The sequence below is a fragment of the Micromys minutus genome, assembly GCF_963924665.1.
Source record: "Micromys minutus genome assembly, chromosome: X".
Classification (NCBI taxonomy): domain Eukaryota; kingdom Metazoa; phylum Chordata; class Mammalia; order Rodentia; family Muridae; genus Micromys; species Micromys minutus.
The window spans coordinates 63,891,888-63,912,112 of record NC_137970.1 but is presented as its reverse complement, the minus strand read 5'-3'; the positions used below and the strand labels follow the sequence as shown (position 1 = coordinate 63,912,112).

Here is a 20,225-nt window from a genome sequence, read left to right as displayed (position 1 = left end):
TTAAAGGAAATTTATAGGAGGAGAGACATACTTCATTGATATATAATTTGCTACTCAACTATGACTTACTTGTATATATTTGAAATGAATGAATTACATGCTGTTTTGCTATCACTCTCGTACATATATTAACATGCACAAGAAAACCTGAATGAAGTAGCAATCATATGGCAGACTCAAAAGTTGTATTTGGCTTAATTTATGGTAATTTAATGAAATCACAATTTCTCAAGAAGTCAGAATATTTCAATATATATTTTAAATGTACCATATATTTTCGAGGGAAATGGATTGGTACAAAGAAATTCTTATACTTAAACGAAAGGTTAGACACCTTTGTAATTTAAAAGCTGTTGAAAAAAGAATAAATAATATAAATCCAAGAACCTAATAATATGTAAAATTAAATTAAAACATATTATCAAATTAAGTGACAAAGTAACCTCTTTGGGATAGAATAACACTTTCACAGAGGTTGTCTAAGTTACTTAAATTATTATTCAAACAGTACCAACATTATAGTTATGTTTGGGGACAGCACAATATGGGGAACTGTATTAAATGATCATGGCATTAGAAAGTTTAGAACACTGCACTAAAGGGATCAAAAAGCATGATATTATGGAGGGTAACTGATGTTTGTGACCTCATGCTTTGATATGTCCATTAATTGAGAGAAACTGAATACAATTTTAATCCAAATTTGATTATACATCAGTGAAAACTATTATCTTCAAACCAGCACAATGAGGTGAAATAGAAACCACTCTGACACAAAGTTTGGGACAATGAAATTAATACCATTGCCCTGTGAAATATATTTAAACTGTGGGATCTGCAAGAAATTTTTATTTGGTTATGAAGTTCAAGCACTTCTGTAAGTCATCCTCTAGGCTTTAAGCAAATGCCCTTATGACAGATACAGAAATTGTGAAACATATACACTATGGAGTACTGCTTAGCTATTAAATACAACAAGTTCATGAAATTCCTAGACAAATGGATGGAACTTGAAGCTATCATCCTGAGTGTGGTAACCCAGTTACAAAAGAGCACCGATGGTATGTATTCACTTAAAAGCAGATACTAGCCCCAAAAGCTCAGAATACCCAAGAAACCATACACAGAACTTATGGTGCTCAAAAATAAGAAATATCAGAATGTAGATGCCTCAGTCCTTCTTAGAAAGGAGAACAAAACACTCATGGGAGGAAATATAAGGTCAAATAGAAGTTCAGAGATTGAAGAAAAGATCTACAGCGACTGCTTCACCTGGAAAACCACCTCATATGCAGCCACCAAACCTAAGCACTATTGCTGATGCCAAGAAGTGTTTACTGGCAAGGAACCAGATATGGATGTCTCCTCGGAGGATCTGATAGAGTCATATAGATACAGGTGAGGATGTTTGCAGCTAACCCTAGGACTGAACATGAGGATCCCAATGAAAGAGCTAGAGAAAGGACTGAAGGAGGTGAATGGGTTTGCCACCTCATGGGAAGAACAACAGCCACAATCAGACAAGGAACTGAGGTGGGAAAGGGAGCACCTTCATGGAAAAAAGTTGAGGGGGAGGAGGTAGGAGAGTAGTGGGAAGTGTATTTACATTTGAAATGTAAATAGAGAGAATATCCAATAGAATTGAAACACAAAAGAAAAGAAAAGCAAGAAAATTGCACAGGAAAATGTCAATCACATTTGAGATTTGAAAACCGCCATTGTTCAGATCTTGCCCAGACATCTTCCCAAATTAAGGTTTTTCCAACAAAGATAAACCAGACTAAGAGTTACACTATAAAGTGAAAGTATATTTTAAGTTAAATTCAATAGTTGACTTCATTCATATCAGGGGGGAAGTTCTCTTATATATTTAGTTGTGAGCCTAACTTTTAACAACTGAGCCATCTCTCCAGCCCTAGGTGGTAATCCTCTACCTTAAATTAAAGAGAGCATCAGAAAGAAGAGTGCATGGAACATACATTTGAAAAACAAAATAAATACAGTGCATTGTGTTTGAGATATTCTGACTAAATATATGAATATCTGTTTTATTGTAATTTGGAAAATTCTGTGGGTTGACTAGACTCTTTAATATACAGCTATCCCTATTTGTATAGAATGCAATAATTGCAAAAATTAAAATAAACATGAAAGATATGTAAGTATACCCATACCAAAACAAATGCAAAACATAAAACATTATTTCTTTAGTCTATACCTAAATTCTGAGCTCTACAGAAAATATCATTGTTTTAAAGAGACCACAAAATGTTTGAAAAATGTCAAAATAATGCATACTGCACAACCAAATATCCAAATAAATAGCTATCTTTTTACTCAGATACTGACAACAGCAATTGTGTTAGTCCATCATTATTGGTGAGGTTGGATTCACTAACTATGTAAGAAAGCACAAAGCTATGTATATATTTTTGAAAAAGCCAATCATAACAAAATATTGTAAACAGGAAAAAGCTATTATCAGTAAAGAGAAATACTGATAGCACTATGACATCATTATAATTGAAAAGTCAATAATCATTAAGTCATTTTGCAATCACATACCTAAAAATAACCTAACACAAGCTGTAAATATAATAATTTTCAACTCATAAATACTTGGTAAGAAGACTTGAGGTTATATACACAGAAGTAATTTATGTTATCTTATATGCATACTAACTGAGATATTATTACATAAGGTGAATGAAAGAATAATAATCAATTTGACAAGTTGAATAGTTGCCAAGTAATGGAAAGTCAATTTTGTAATATTATATTGTCAATTATCATTATTCAACTAAATATCATCATGGCTTTGTGAGATATTGCTGTTATACTAAATACAGCAATCTAAAGCAAAATGGGGGAAGGAATGGGTTTATGCAGCTCACAGATTATAGTTCATCATCCAGGGAAGCCAAGGCATGAACCAAGGCAGACACCTGAAAGCAGGAATTGAAACAGAGTCCATGGAAGAATTCTGCTTACTGGCTTGCTCTCCATGGTTATTCCATGCTCAACCAACTTTCTTCTACTACCTCAGATGTTCCTCACAGGGATAACACTGTCTGAAGTGGGATGTGCCTTCTCACATCCATCATCAAATAATATTGCACCTGGAAGGCCTGACCACAAACCAGTTTGATGAATATATTTCCTCAGTTGAGGTCTGCTTTTACTTGGTGTCTCAGGCTTTGGTAGGATGAGAAAATCTAACCAGTACACATGTGAAAACAATTACTCAAAGAAAGAGTTCCCTGGTGTTAGCCTTAGCCAATGCACTTGAGAGTTATAAAATACTATATATAGATTAGTGCATCATATAAAATAGGAAACAAATATATGGAAAACAAATAAATTTTTATTCTCCCATGGTGGAATTATGTTGTTATATACCAATATTTATCAAGAAGATTTGTCAGTTAAACAAATAATTTAAAAACCAACCTTCAAAGAACTAAAGTGTTTGGAACAACAATGTTCTTAATTTGTTATCCTACAAGCAAACTCCAATAGTTTTCTACATGAGAACGATTTATGTATTAAAATTTTATTTATTGTGATTAGAAGATTTACTGTAAATAAGCATCATTGAAAGTTTATAGCAATTTTTTTTAATTTTATGAAGAAAAGAAGTTTATTTGGACTTACAGACTCAAAATTATAGGTCTGGGGACTTGGAATTGGAAATGAATTTCTTGCTGGCAGAATCCACTGGTAGCAGAGGACATCACAAAGCAAGAGACTGGGTGCTCACCAGTCTGTGCCTGAGCTCTTTTTCTCTCCCGGGGAAAACCACTAGGGCTCAACCACAGGGTTGTGTCTGATGACTTCTTCCTGATCAAAGGTCCCACCAACAGACACTGGAGTTGGCTTGTGATTTTTGTGTTTGTTTGTTTGTTTGTTTGTGTTTGGTCAACTTGACACAAGATATAGCACAGGGGAACCTCATCTGAGAAAATGCCTCCATCAGATTGGCCTGTAAGCAAGTTCGAGAGAGCATTTTCTTAATTCACGACTGAAATGGGAGGGGCCCACTGTGAGCTGAGCTACCCTGAATAGGTAGTCCTAAATTGTTAAAATAAATAAATAAATAAAAGCAAACAAAAGCCAAGCATGGTGGCACAGCCCTTTAATCCCAACACTTGGTCAGATAATTTAAGGCTACATAGTTAGACCATGCCTCCAAAACGAAAACACAAGAACAAAAACAAAACCAGCACCAGGAACCAAGCAAACTGAGCTAGCCAGGGAGAACAAGCCAGGAATCAGCATTCTTCCTTGGCCTCTGCTGTCCCAGACCATCTCAGACTCTCAACAGGTCCTCTGGAACCCGAGTGAGGATTGAAAGAAAAAGACAAGTTAGTTAAAGCTGCAGTATGACTTTGGCCGGACTTGAGGCCTAAGCCTCCTGGCCTAAACAAAGCCTTTGTTTTTTATCACTTGAAAATTCATGGAAAGAATTTTCAAGAAAATGGATTTACAAAAACTGTCAAATTCTTAAAACATACAGATAGATATATTACTTTAGTTCATGCAGAAATCAGTGAGCAATGTTCCAAGAAAGTAATATAAGTTCTGTCAGCAATGATGACATTTTTACATTACTAGTCTTGCAAAAACTTCTACTATAAGATATTTCCATGCTACTACAGTACTTCCTAAACCATTAAAAATGGCAGTGTGGTCATTTTTATATTTATGTAAAAAGATCCCTCATAAAAACAACAATTTAGATAATGTTTTTGGTGGAGATGCTATGGCTATTTGTGGTTGTTACCATAGTGATAAATATCTTCCTGCTAAGTTAAAATATTTAAATGTTCCTAGAACATATTTAAAAAATACTTAAGTATGCAGAAGAAAAAGGAGAGTGAGAAGATAAGAGAATGAAACAATCAACTACAGAACCTTATCTAAGTTTTTATTCAGCCATCTTTACTAGCCTTCATTTTACGTTTATTTATTACTGAAGGTGGTCGACTTTCTGGAAGTTAATGGAATATTTAGTAGACATTAACTAAGAGAGATTTAATTTTTCACATTTTATATCTATATGCACTTTTATATTCATTAATATAATTAATAAACCATTATCCTCAATTGAAAGCAATCTATAAAGTTCTAAACTTCCTAATTTATTTATAATCCGTTAAACTGTTTTTCGAAAATTTATGAATCCTTGGGTTACTTAGAAGGCCCCTCTGTTCTTCTGTTAGCCATTTATTTTATTATTTTCATTGCTGACAGCAAGAACTTTATAGGGTTTAGGAAATGAATCTTTTGCCAGATGGTTTTAACAGGATTCTCCTAAGTAAACCACCATCCTCAAAGGACATAAACCAAGAATATATGTTAGCATAATGTTTGGCTGATGATAACAAATCTTTAAAGACAATATTCATAAAACCTTTCATCTAGAAGTGTCAAAATATAAAATACAAAAACATTATTATATATCACTTTTATAAAAGCTACCATAAAAAGATAATCTTGATTTAACTTAAAAGAAAAAGATAAGAAAACAAAAACAAAAAGTTCTCAGAGTGATAGAAAAAAAACAAAACAGGAGAAAATATAATTTTTAAAATGGCATGTGAATGCGATGTAAATAAAGTAATTCCAGATGGTAGAAGCAGTATATGGGAAAGTACTCATATTTACAGCATCATAGTCATATGGAGAAGCAGGAGGAGGCAGAGACAAATGAAGAGAAACAGTCATCTGATAGAGTTAAGCTAAAGAAGATAAATGGAAGACTTTTATTTTTTACATTGAACTAGTTCCAAAAGTAAATGTGGAGCCAGTGTCATTGATTGAGAAAGAAAACAAGGTTGTCATATTTTCTCTGTACACACATATAAAATATGTATGAAAAAGTAAATTTAGTTTATATAATACTCTTTTTAAAGAAGATAAAGCAGCAGATGTGGGAAAAGTTACTAATGACTAATATTAAACTATAGATTAAAATGGTTGTTTAGAGAATACTTTTCTTCAAGACATTAAGGAAACTTGAAAGAACTTTTATTATATCAATTAATATATAATCATCACTGTTATATACAAATATTTTGTTTCTCTTTATTGTATAAGAAAATAATTGGAGACAGATATCATGTTTGATAGGTAATATAATAATCTTCTTCTTAATACTGACATAGGCATTGTCTTTGTTGTTAAAACAGCATTTATTTTGTAGCTCAAAGTTATTCTTTATAAAAAGTTTATGAAATGTCAAAAATTGTAATCCTGGTAAACTGTAAACTGAAAAGACTTGGTGAGAAGTCTACTAAAACAAATTTGGAAATATGAAGTATTTTATGGTTCTAAATATGTCAAACAAGTCCATGACAATATTTATAACTCAAGGGAGAAATACTCATTAATGACAATAAATATTTCCTCATCATGGTTAATATAAGACAGTATTTGATATAGTGCCAATTATTAAGCTCTATGAAGAAAGTGACTATTTTCAATGTTATTTTTCTTCATCAATTTATTTTTATTGGCTGATTACTAAATGAATTAAATTTAGATGATTGGAATTGTTCCAAGATATTTATGGTTATTTAATATTAAAGTAAAAGAGAAATATGTGCATGTTACATTTCTTATTTATACTCACTTCAAAAGATTAAATAAAACACCCTGGTATATCTATCTATCTATCTATCTATCTATCTATCTATGAAATAAAAGAATGACATTTCTTAGTATTCTTTATATTATCCATATCTAAATGAGATATTAATAACCAGGTTAGATTAGATAACACAAATCAGTGAATATCTACCATATTTAATGACACCAAACTTAAGCTTATTTTTTCTAATATGTGTTTCCTATAACATAAATACATACTACATTTGTTTAGATAAACTATAAATATAGAGCTCTGGTACTTTAGCTACTAAATTACAATACCCTTAAACATTCTTCAAGTATATAAAAAAAATAAGAAATAGTTTTCTTAAGATTAATCATATGGAATTAACATTAATGGTGCACAACAAATGAATAATATTTAAATATTTATGTGTCATTTTAGTTGCTATGTTCTGTGGGTACATATGTTCATTTTTCAAAAATATGTATGTATGCATTCTATTTTCATAGGCTTAGCAATTTAATACTGATGATTTATCACTTCTAGATAAAGTGTTTTGTAACATTTTCCCAAAATAAGATTAGCAAAGATAAACATTCTGCAAGAAAATAACAGTGAATATTAATCAATATTATAATTGAACACGAAGAGAAAGATGATAAAAACAGAGAGGCAGGAGAGTGAATAAAAATATGTAGCAGTGGGGGTGGGAAACAGGGGGAAATCCTAGAAAGTCCTAGATGCTAGAGTTGCAAGAGTCTCTCTGGACCCAACAGCGATGGCATTAGCCAAAATACCCAATAATGGGGAAATAGAACCTGAACTGACCACCTTTAGTAGATAGACACGCCCCCTATTAGAGGAATGGGGCCAACAACCCGTCTCAAGTTACTTAACTCATAATTGTTCCTGTATAAAGAAAATGCAGGGACAAAGAGTGAAGCAGAGACAGAAGGAAAGGACATTCAGAAACCGCCCCACCATGGGAATCCATACCATCTGCATACAACAAACTCCAACACTATTGCTGATGCAAAGAAGTGCTTACAGAGAGGGGTCTGGTATAGTTGTCTTCTGAGAGGTTCTGAAATCACCTGATTAAGCACATGAAGCTACTCACAGCCAACCATAGGACTGAGCCCGGGGACCCCCTCCCCATTGAAGAGTTAGGGAAGGATTGAAGGAGCTGAAGAGGATTGCAACCGCATAGAAAGAACAATACCAACTAACTGGACATATTAGAGCTTTCAGGGATCAAACCATCAACCAAAAATATATATGTATCTTTTCACGGCTCCTGCTACATATGTAGCAGAGGATGGCCATATCTGGCCTCAATGGAATGTGAGGTTCTTGGTCCTGTGGAGACTTGTTACCTCAGCTAAGGGAAATGCTAGAAGGATAAGGAAGGAGTTGGTGGAGAGATGGGGGAGGACCCTTTAATAGGCAAAGGTGGGGAGATTGGATAGTGAGGTTGTGAAACGGAAATCGGAAAGTGGGACAACATTTAAAATGTAAAAAAATAAAACAATACTAAACTGAAGTTAATATTTGACTTCTATGTGTTCCTAGTTGTACCTGGAAGCAAAAAGTTACTTCCAATAAAGCTACATTGAATTTTGCAAGCAAATATTTGGAACTAGAAATCATCCTAAGTGAGGTAACACAGACCCAAAACGTCAAGCATGATATGTACTCACTGAAAAGTGGATATTAGCTATAAATTTAGGAATATTCATGATAAACTCCACAGATACAAGGAAGCTAATCAAGAAGAAAGGCCCAAGTGAGGATTATTGATCCTCACTAAAAACAGGGAATAAAATAGTCATAGAAGGCAGAGGGGGGTGTGGGTGTCATGACCAGATGTGGGGAGAGATATGAGAGAAGGCCAAAGGAACAGGAGAATGGATGGAAGTCTACAGCTGTTTGGTGTAGAGTAGTAGAGGGAAATCTTTAGGAATCCTCTAGTCTTGCGATGATGGATGATGGAAGCACCAATGAGTAAATGTAGGTGGCTCTAGCTGGGAACCTTAACAGTGGGGGCATGAAACCGGAAGAGGCTAACTTCTGTAGACAGGCAAGACCACCCAGTGAAGGAATAAGGACAGCAACCCACCCACAGAACTTTACACCTAATACTTATCCTGTCTAAAAGCAATGCAGGAATAAAGATAAAGCCTGAAGGAATGGCTAACCAATAAATTGCCCAACTTGAACCCATCCCATGAGCAAGCACCAACCCCTGACATTATTAATAATATTCTTTGATGCTTGCAGACAGGAGCCTAGTATAACTCTTCTGTGAGAAGCTCCACCAAGCAGCTGAAAGAAACAGAGAATGAAACCTATAGCCAAGCATAGGACAGAGGTCAGGGACTCTTATGGTAGAGTCTTGGGAAGGACTGAAAACAAAAGTCCAATAGTGTCAACTAACCTTGACACTTGGCAGTTCTCAGAGGCTGACACAACTACCAAAAAAATCATACAGGAAGTTGGATAGATTGAGACACAGAACCCACCTCCCTTTGCCCTGGCATATAGAGCTGCCTTTTCTATGAGAGAGGTTGTAACTAACCCTGAAGAAACTTGATGCACCAGGGCAGAGGAATAACTGGGGAGTAGGCAACTTCAGCCAGTCATAGGATAAGAGGACATGAGATGGGAGGGAAAAGGGACTTTAGGAGGGATTAGGAAGGGGGACAGAATTTAGGATGTAATTAATTAATTACATAAGTTAGGAAAATTTGTACGTCAACGGCAAATAATTTGATCCATTATGTTATTGTTTTATTTATTTCTTTATTAATATTTTCTGAACTGGTTTCATGAAACTGGAGATTTATTAAATTTAAAGGAAAGATATTAATTTATTTAGTATGTAAATTTTATCTCTATATATGGAAGCTCATGTGTGCGTGTGTGTGCTTATGAATAGAGTTAAGTCAACTCTGGGAATTTTAATTCATGTATTTGACACTTACATGGCAAATGCTTCATGCAATGAACCATAGGCTCTTGTCCTATTATTTTATTTTATCTTATGTTTAAGATTTATCTTACATGTATGAATGTTTTGCTGTATGAATGTCTGCTTGCCATGATCCTGGTTCCCACAAATATCAGAAAAAGGTATCATTATTTTCTGGAACTGGAGTGATAGATGGCTGTGTGTCATTATGTGCATGCTGAGAACAACAGTCACAACTTTAGGTACTTAAAGCACATTAGTATTTAATTGTCCCCTTATATTTATGTTCAGTAGAGATCAGAAATAAAAATCTTGAGCGATTCCAAACTTAAAATAATTAAAGTTGAAAGAATAAATTTCTATGTAACACTTCATTTTATAATTAATAAATCAGAATATATTAGAACTGAAACTCTTCTGAGATTCTTGAGGGAGCAAATAACATCTGTACTGACTCAAACACTTGTCATTGATTGTATATTTTTTCCTATTATATCATTAATGAATCTATTATCTCATCTGATATTATATGTCATATTGAGATATAATTAAGTAAATAGGACTTATTTGGCAATAAAACTCATAGCTGAACTCATAGCTTGTCTCTACAAGATATATATTTGTTTTATGAATCATTCTAACTATTTTTAATCAATATCACTAAACAGTGCTAGAAATTATTTTTAAAAATTGGACTTTTAGAGACCATGTTTCAAAACAAATGTAACTATTTAGGCACTAATCAATGTGGAAGATCTATAAACATAAGAATAGGAGCCGAAATGCATTAATTATGCAAAATAGACTCTATTCTAGACTAAAATATCTTTTGAAGTTGATGGAAAAAAATATGTGCTTAAACATTTTTAGCTTTGATTGGAACCAGTCATCTGGGGGTTCTTGAATAAGAAGGTCCTTGAATAAAAAGGTCCTTGACTAAAAATATGAAAGCTAAACAGAGAGATAATTTAATATATTAAATACATCATAATAGCTCTTTGCATAATATATTGTATATACATATGTTTAACATAGACACACATATATGCATAGATAGGTAATAAATATATGAATACATGATAGTAATACTTAGATATTTAAGAAATTTATACAACATATTTTTCTGTATGATATTTTCATACATAGAATGAAATAGAAATAAAACAATCCTAATGAAAGAGAATCCCATGGATTTCAAAACACATCACCCTTTTTTTCTATATCTTAATTTTTCCCTAAAAACTATTATACTTAACTATTATACTTAAAACTATTATACTTAACTAAAAATATTATGTTTTTTTCTTTAGAAAAGGAAAGTTCACTTTGGTTAGTGGGTTAGTCTCTGAGAGCTCTTGGGGACCTGGTTAGTTGAATCTGTTGAATTTTTTGATCAATAACATTATTTTTATTCTTTCTTGTTTGTTCAGTTTTGATAAACCCCTAGCAAGACTAACTAGAGGGCAAAGAGAGAGTATACAAATTAAAAACATCAGAAAGGAAAGTGGGACATAACAACTGAAACTGAGGAAATTCAAGAAATCATCAGATCCTACTACAAAAACTTATACTCCACAAAATTGGAAAATCTGGAGGAAATGGATGAATTCCTAGACAGATACAAGATCCCAAAGTTAAATCAGTACCAAGTAAACCATCTAAATAACCCTATAACACCTAAAAAATTGAAGAAGTCATTAAAAGCCTCCCAAACAAAAAATGCCCAGGTCCAGACGGGTTCAGTGAAGAATTTTATCAGACATTTATTGGGGATATAACACCAATACTCTCCAAACTATTCCAAAAGATAGAATCAGATGGAATACTACCTAACTCATTTTTTGAGGCTACAATAACCCTCGTACCCAAACCACACAAAGACCCTACAAGGAAAGAGAACTTCAGACCAATTTCACTTATGAACATTGATGCAAAAATACTCAACAAAATCCTTGCAAACTGAATCCAAGAACACATCAAAACGATCATTCATCATGAACAAGTAGGCTTCATCCCTGGGATGCAGGGATGGTCTAATATAAGGAAATCCATCAATGTAATCCACCATATAAACAAACTCAAAGATCAAAATCACATGGTCATCTCACTAGATGCTGAGAAAGTATTCGACAAAATCCAACACCCCTTCATGTTAAAAGTCCTAGAAAGAACAGGAATCCAAGGTCCATACCTAAACATAATAAAAGCAATATACAGCAAACCAACAGCCAACATCAAACTTAATGGCGAGAAACTTGAAGCAATCCCACTAAAATCAGGGACTCGACAAGGCTGCCCACTCTCCCCCTACCTATTCAACATAGTACTGGAAGTCCTGGCTGGAGCAATTAGACATCAAAAGGAGATCAAGGGAATACAAATCGGAAAGGAAGAGATAAAAACATCACTCTTTGCCGATGACATGATAGTGTACTTAAATGACCCCACAAATTCCACCAGAGAACTTCTACAGCTGATAAACAAGTTCAGCAAAGTGGCTGGATACAAAATTAACTCAAACAAATCAGTAGCCTTCCTGTACTCAAAGGACAAACATGTGGAGAAAGAAATTAGGTAAAAGGTACCCTTAACAAATGTCACAAAAACTATGAAATACCTTGGTTTGACTCTAACTAAGCAACTGAAGCACCTGTATGACAAGAACTTCAAACCTCTAAAAAAGGAAATAGGAGTTATGGGAATGGAGATAACATTTGAAATGCAAAGACAGAGAATATCCCATTTTAAAAAGGTGAGAATTAAGCTAACCACAATTGTACAGATAAGCAAGTTAATGCTTAAATCAGTTAATTTAGAAATATTTTAAATTAACTTAAATATTATAACCATGGAAGGAAGAAAATATTTTCTAAATATAAAGCACATGGAATGAAAGTAAATTTTCCATTTAAACTAGAGTATACCTAAAATTACAGGACAATTTGAATTCTAAAGCTAGTAATATATTTACATACTAACTGATATTTAGTACTGTTATGGGCTATGCTACTTTATATTTTATAAATTGTTATACATTTAATATTCTCCACCATATCAATTAAATTCAGTAAGTTAATATGAAACTGTATATTACACTAATTTTACCTAGAATTTTTCTATATTTTATCTCTATTATTGAAATATATGATATTGATATAAATATATGTGTGTATATGCATATATACATAATATATAATATATAATATATTACCATAGTTATTAACAATTGTAATTTTTTTATTCTAGTCTTTAATAAAAGTATATCACATTAGTAATAATTAACTTTCAACCTATGCTGTAAGATAGCAAGTCTTTTATGAAAGTATTATTGTTGTTTTACTTACTTTCCAAAAGTAATAATTATTCAAGTTTATGGATGAATCAACTATGTTTCTATGCTACCTTTCCCACAGAATACATGCCACTCTTATGGAGGACATTTCTTTCAAGTCAAAGTGCATTAAGTTAAAGTCATCCATGTTACAGCCTTTTTTGTGCCCTGGGCAATGCTTTATATTCCATTCTCATTATTTTTATCAAGCACTCAGAGAAATATTTTTATGATCCTATACAAATGCCAAAGTATTTTAGTTATAATATATAATTATTTAGTTGTATTATATGTGATAACCCAAAAAGAAATTGTATACAGCATTTCTTCAAGTTATTGAGAACCCTATATCATTTGGTGACATTTTTAAAGAAATTCAAATGAAAATAAACATATTTTAACTGAGATGAAATCTTACCAGCAAGGCTTTTTATTTAATTTATTAATAGATTTTCAAGACAAATGTGATTCTCTATTACGTTTTCCTGTTGTAGAGATGAAAATAATATTTCTTAAATGAAGTCCAGCATTTTCAAGTTAGAATTTTTTTCAGAATGTCCAGTAAAAAAGGAAAGAATAGTTTTATTATCTAAATTTCACCTTTCTATGATCCCATTTTCATTATACCTGTTACTCTCATTTCCTAAATAAACCCTTTGTATTTAGGATCTCCTGTACAGTATGACAGTCACTTAGTATAAATGCTGTGAAAAATCAATGCAGCATTAAACAGATTCAGTGCACAAAAAATATATGAAGTTTGGATGAAGAATATATAGGGAAAGATCTGGAGAAAAGTGAGTGGTAGACTTTTGATAAAACACATTATATAGAGACATGAAATACTTAACAAAATAGCTAAAAATATAAATGAGTCAATATACACAAATGTAATTTAGTTCCTTGGTTTCAATACCAACATTTCAAGTACTACTGTGGTATGTAATAAAAGACTGCACTTTTGCCTATCAAAGTCTGAGAACATTTAACATTGAAAAAAGTTTTAAGGGTTCCCTCAGAGAGCACCCTCATGGAGGCAATGAGAGGAGGAGGGGGGATTAGGGGAAGGGAATAACATCTGAAATGTAAATGTAGAGACTATCCAAAAAATAAAAAAAATAGTTTCACGCATGAAAAAATACAATTCAAAACTAAAGTGTTAAGTTTCACATTTTTAAATTGTCCAATATTTGAATATATTGCTATAACATTTCATGTATGCCCATTTACTTTATGCTTGCTTCTTATTCTTCAGACTTCTACCTGTTTTTGTAATTACAGCATGATCAACATATTATTTTAAAAAGAGAGAGAAGAGACACAGTTGGATGTTTGTTAATAAATGTTCTGATAGAGAAAAAATAAATGTACATAAAATTCTGCTTAACATTCTTCAGTATTGTTACCAATATAAGAGATGATTAAACATCACTGTACAGACCTAGCCTAAAAATATTTTTATACCCCAATCCCACTTGGGAGGGAGAAGAAAACATCTGCAATAGGTGAAGGAGGGATGGAGAGAGGGAGTGAAGGAGGGAGGGACCTAGAAAGGAAAGGAGACAAGGAGGGGAAGAGGGGAATATGATCAAGTATTGGGTGAGGGTAAAAGGACTAACAGTTTGAGAGTCAGCAGAAAGAATGGAAATAGGCACCCTCAGGAGGTAGAAGGTTGGGAGGACCCTCCAGAATGTACCAAATACCTGGGAGGTGAGGGACTACCAGGACCCAAAGAAAGGGGTACTAGATGAAATACTCTACACTGGGGAAAAGGAAGTTGTAGAGCCCACCTCTAGCATAAAGACATGAGATCAAGTTAGGGATGGGCTTGCTATCCCACAGTTCAAACTCTGACACATAATTGTTCCTGTCTGAAAGAACTTGATGGAAAAGGAGAAGAGTCTGAGGAAAGAAGAAGGTTCAGTGACAGGCCTAAAGTGGGATACAGCTAAAGGGGCTGCCCCAAGGCCTGACATAATACTGAAGTTATGGTGTGGTCACAAAAATGTACTTATCATGACTGCCCTCAGAAAGATCCAACAAGCACATGAAAGAGTGAAAGGCAGATACTTGCATGAAACCACTCTGATTGAATGAGGGAAAAACTGGAGAAAGCTGATAAAGGTCACCTTGTAGAAGGACCAGGAGTCTCAATTCACCTGGACCCCTGAGATCTCTCAGACACTGGATTACCAACCACGCAGCATATACCAGCTGATATGAAGCCTCCAACACATATATAGCAGAGGACTGCAGGGCCTGGGTTCAGTCAAAGAAGATGTACCTAACCCTCAAGAGATGTGTGAGGCCACAGCGAACTTAGAGCTCTGGTGGAGTGGATAACATGGGAACATCTTTGTAGAGGCAGGGCATGCAGGGAGGAGGTATAGGATGTAGGAAAGTTGGAGGGTGGAGAAGGAGAGGAAAAAATCTGGAGTGTAAAAAAAAGGAAAGAGGAAAGAAAGAAAGAAAGAAAGAAAGAAAGAAAGAAAGAAAGAAAGAAAGAAAGAAAGAAAGGAAGGAAGGAAGGAAGGAAGGAAGAAAGAGAGAAAGAAAGGAATAGTAATAATAATAATAAATGTTGATCAACAAATGATTTAAACACTTTGTTTTATATCACTACTCCAAATAAATAATTTCTTATTAAAATTAGTTCATACACCTAAATATCTGTATTTATTTTAGTTCACTAAAGAAAATTAATTTTGATTTGTGTATGAAGATATGTGTCTTATAAAAACAAGTTAAGTTGAGCAAGTTCCCCTTATTATGTATCCCCTGGGCTAAAATCTACATATTGTAACCATCAAAATTATATATCTGTCTGTCTTTCTACCTATCAAGATGTGTGTGTGTGTGTGTGTGTGTGTGTGTGTGTGTGTGTGTATTCTTTCACTACATTTGATTAGTCACAATGTCATTTGCAGTTTGGAACTTCATAATAAAAAACCATATGTATATTTTAAATATCCCATCTATGTCAATATGATATCTGCAAATGTGCTCAGTATCTGAAGGTTACTAAGTACATTTTATTACTTCACATACCAATAGCTGATGTTGTAACTATTCTGAAATCTTTCCACTAGTAAAAATTTCCATGTACTGTAGAAACTTGTTCAGTGAGACCTCTGTGCATAAATTTGATGAGCATGTAGTATTCTGTTTATTTTTTCATTGTTTGTCCTATCACAAGACTCAAATCAAGCCAAACTGTTTTTAGATTAAATGAAAAAAAAAATGCTTGAAAAAAAACCCTCTACTTTCTGTTTTTATGACAGAAAAATGAAAGTTCTGTTCTCAAATAATTCAGACAAAACAAAAATTTGTAGAACTGAAAGAATGTTTCGTCCCAGTTTGTGTCCTAAGAAGATGATTAGTGATCTAGCCTTGACTTGAAATCAGCCTAAAAATGTTTTCAATAATACAAACATGTTCAGAAATTCTAGTGAAATGACTATTAAATAGGGATATGTTGGGATAATATCAGAGGAGTATGGGTCAGTTAATGGGGTATATCTACTATCATATTTCATTATATACATCCATGACAAACTCAAGATCAATGTCTTAATCACCTCTCATAATTTCATCAATTTTTCAAGTACTAAGATTAAGCATTTTGTCTCAAATAATTTTTAAAATAACCAATTGCCTCACATATTCATTCTTAATATTTAAAGTTGTGTATTTAGGTGAAATTTATCACAGAGCATGACTAAATTGATTCAAAACCAGATACCAAGTAATCTGTTGCTTTGTAAACAGGAGAGCTGAGATCCTTGTTTCTGAAAGTACAAAAATTTGGAAAGGAATATATGCACAGTCCATGTTTAAAAAGAAAACCACGTGAGAGTGAAATGTACATTAATGACTTTTCTCTAATATGCTTTGCATAAACATGAAAAATTAAGATGGCTTACTCACAAGTATATAAAGATCATTTACCCTATAAGAATATTAATATCTGTAATAAAATGTTTTTAAAACATACCTTAATTAGTTGGTAATTTTGGACTCCATTTATACCGATGTCAGGATCAATGGCTGCCGGAAGAGAATATCGAGAGTTTATAGCCGAGTTCTCTGGAATTGATATGTTGATGACAGTTGCCGGGAATAATGGTGCATTATCATTTATGTCTTCTATCAGAAAACGTATCTTAACCAATCTAAATATTTCATCCGGCAAAACGGCAACCTCCACTTCGTAAAAGCAACGGGCATCCAACACGATTCCAGCACATAATTTCTCACGATCAATGCGTGCGCCAGTAGTGAAGATCTCGCCAGTACCCTCTTCAATCCGAATCAATGGTACATCCCCGGTTTTGTAAACTAGTTTGAACTGCATTGGAGTGGTTAAGGACTTGTCGGGAATAAGCGACAAGTTGAGGTCTTTCAACAAGTCGCCTATCAGGACGTTTTCTGGCATTTCTTCTCGGACGGTATAATTCTTCTCCTGGGCGCCAGACTGAAACACGACACATGCTAACAGGACCGCAAATATATACGTCCCGGACAACAAGTCCATACCAGTCTCGATACCAAAGGTACTGTTTGTCAGCCCACGATATACTGACAAAGAAAAAAGAAAACACAGGAAAGATAGAGAGAGGGAAAAGAGAAAAAATCAATTAGAAATTCAACTATAAATTTGAATGATACCTAAACGTTGCCAAAAATTAATAACATTAAATGAAATATTAGTATTACTGATAAGTAAATGACAAGCTTGTTTTGAGTGAAGTTGTTGTCCATTTCTATACTAAGACTAAAAAGAAATGAAGCATCATCTATGCAGTTAAAGGAGTGGGTATAATAAGAACAATGTCCACTACTGAAGGTATATTTAATAATTGAATATATTTAAAAGAAATACAAATAATTTAAATATGCAATTCAATGGTCAAAGGAAAAGAAAAGGGCATTTGTTTAAAATTACAATGTATACCATTATTTTCTTGTTTTACTGAAGATTTAAAACACAGTTGTTTTAGTGGAATGAGCATTTAATATAATATTCCATATTTTCAGTTCTGTGAATAAAATGTAAAACACATGAAAAACTTAGCTAAATCTGAATTAACAGCAAACATATTCTAGTATTGAAAATGGGTTATATGACAACTCTGTAAATACAGGGGAGAAATTGTGACATGTAAGGAAGAACTGATTCTTGTTTGGGTTAGAAAATTAATAAATATAAATTATAGGTGTTGAAATTTCAGATTGTTATATGTATATCTGTCTACTCTTTTGGAATTTTGGGAACATAGGCTTTTTGATGCTGTTGTTGTTGTTGCTGCTGTGGTTGTTTTTCAGGAAACAGTAAAAACCCCTGAGGGGACTGATAGGACATAGAAATGAGATATAATACATATGAATAAATACTCTGGTTAGAAATATAAATCCCTAGATAATGTGCAAATATTTAATAGGAGAGATTGGTTGAAATAAGTTCTAAATTTGGAATTTATGTTTATAATTTGGAAAATAAAAATTTGTGTTATAAAATGACATAAGAATAAACACGATAAAGAACACCTGGAGTTGTTTTGAAAATAAGAAAAGTAATTGATTTTATATAAAGATTGCAGGTAATATTGTTATTGAATTTTTGCATTTAAATCAAAATAAGATACCAGGTGATAGTTTTGCTAATCTCAGTTGATCAAACTTTCTTATGATAATATTTAACTCATCACTTTATGTCCTAATATATGGATTCAGGAGGTGAACTGAAATAGAATAATCAACCAGGGAGAAGTTGGGAAAGGCCCTCAATACATAGAAAATAGTTAAAATTAGGACTATTTAAGTGATCTTATGGAAACTTAAAATAATACAAGCTTCCTAAAATGTATACATATATAAAAGTGATCTAAATAAAATCTCCAAATAAGCAGGCAGACAGAGCCACATCTGGACAACTCTAATCACCAAATGAAGTTTTCAGTATTGGAAATCAATAACATTAAATTGAATCGTAGATGAAAAAGGTACTATGAGAACCCCTGAACAAAACAGGCTGTTAAATAGCTGAAAGTTGCTCTCTACACATTGATGGTAAGATGATATTGCTGAAGACAACAACTACCCAATGCACTGAACACAAAGAGGTCAAGCTGCTGCCTATCTAAGAACTGTCTACCTTATGGAATAGTACTGAAGGTACTCTACACTCTATCAAAGGAGGAATCTAAGCACCATGCCAGCTACAAACCTTCGATCAACACAATTAATATGCCTGTAAGATAAGCTCATACAATATTGGCAAAAGCTTGCAGCAGTAATTAATATATGATTTGACCTAAAACTCACTCCTCTTGTATCTGTTGCTACTCTGCTGGAAAAAAAAAAAAAAAAAAAAAAAAAAAAAAGCAGCAAAACAAGGTAGGCCAGTGACTTAAGAGAAAACCAAATACTACTGTTTACCTAAAGGAGAAATGAAACAAAATAACTCAATGACATTCTACTATGTTCTTTAGAACATTGCCCTGTCATGAAAAAAAAAAAAAAAAAAAAAAAAAAAAAAAAAAAAGCAGCAAAACAAGGTAGGCCAGTGACTTAAGAGAAAACCAAATACTACTGTTTACCTAAAGGAGAAATGAAGCAAAATAACTCAATGACATTCTACTATGTTCTTTAGAACATTGCCTTGCCATGTCATCATCAGAACAGCTTCCTTCTGCAGCATATGACAGAGCAATGTGTTTATCAAATGCCTTAGCTCAGAGATCAGGGCACTACGTGGAAGAGGAAGCAAAAAGGCAGAAAGAGTATAAAAGTCAGAGGGGCTGGAGGACACTAGGGGAAAAGGGCCCTCTATATCAATATATTAAAAGTTCATATAAACTCAATTACTGAAGCATCATGAACAAGTCCAGCACAGGTATACACCAATTCCTCTACATATACAGTATAGCTTCTAGTTTCATGTTTTTTTTTTTAATGGAATTCCTGAGTCCACAAACAAATGAGTCTCTGTCTCTTATACTCTCTTGACTTCTATTCGTTTAGGTAGTTTGTGTTGTATGAATCTAATATAGTTTTGTTTTATACAGTTTTATTATTTTTAAAAGCTTATTAAGAGGCTGGGGGATAATTCAGATGTTAATAGCACTTGTTGCTCCTGCAGAGTACCTAAGCTTTGATTTGATCCATATGCCTGCTCACAGCTATCAATAATTCCAGTTCTAAGATATCTTGAAGCCTTCTGAGTTCTGAAGGCACCATATTCATTTGATGCAAGGAAAATATCCACAAATTTAAAATAAGAAAATTTGCTTTTATTCCTCATGAAA

The 20,225-nt window shown here is 33.2% G+C and overlaps 1 protein-coding gene across 6 annotated transcripts in view; it reads right to left on the bottom strand.

Moving 5' to 3' along the window:
- PCDH11X (protocadherin 11 X-linked) overlaps positions 1-17,452 on the bottom strand; it is a gene marked incomplete at both ends in the record, with an annotated part of 509,350 nt that extends 491,898 nt beyond the window's left edge. For 5 of the 6 annotated variants that reach the window (XM_080909518.1, XM_080909519.1, XM_080909520.1 and 2 more), the window contains one exon: positions 16,913-17,452. In XM_080909518.1, coding sequence (XP_080765644.1) covers positions 16,913-17,452 — 540 coding nt within the window. The remainder of the gene's footprint in view (positions 1-16,912) is intronic. The other variant, XM_080909523.1, reaches the window with a different exon arrangement.
- Positions 17,453-20,225: the final 2,773 nt, after the last annotated feature.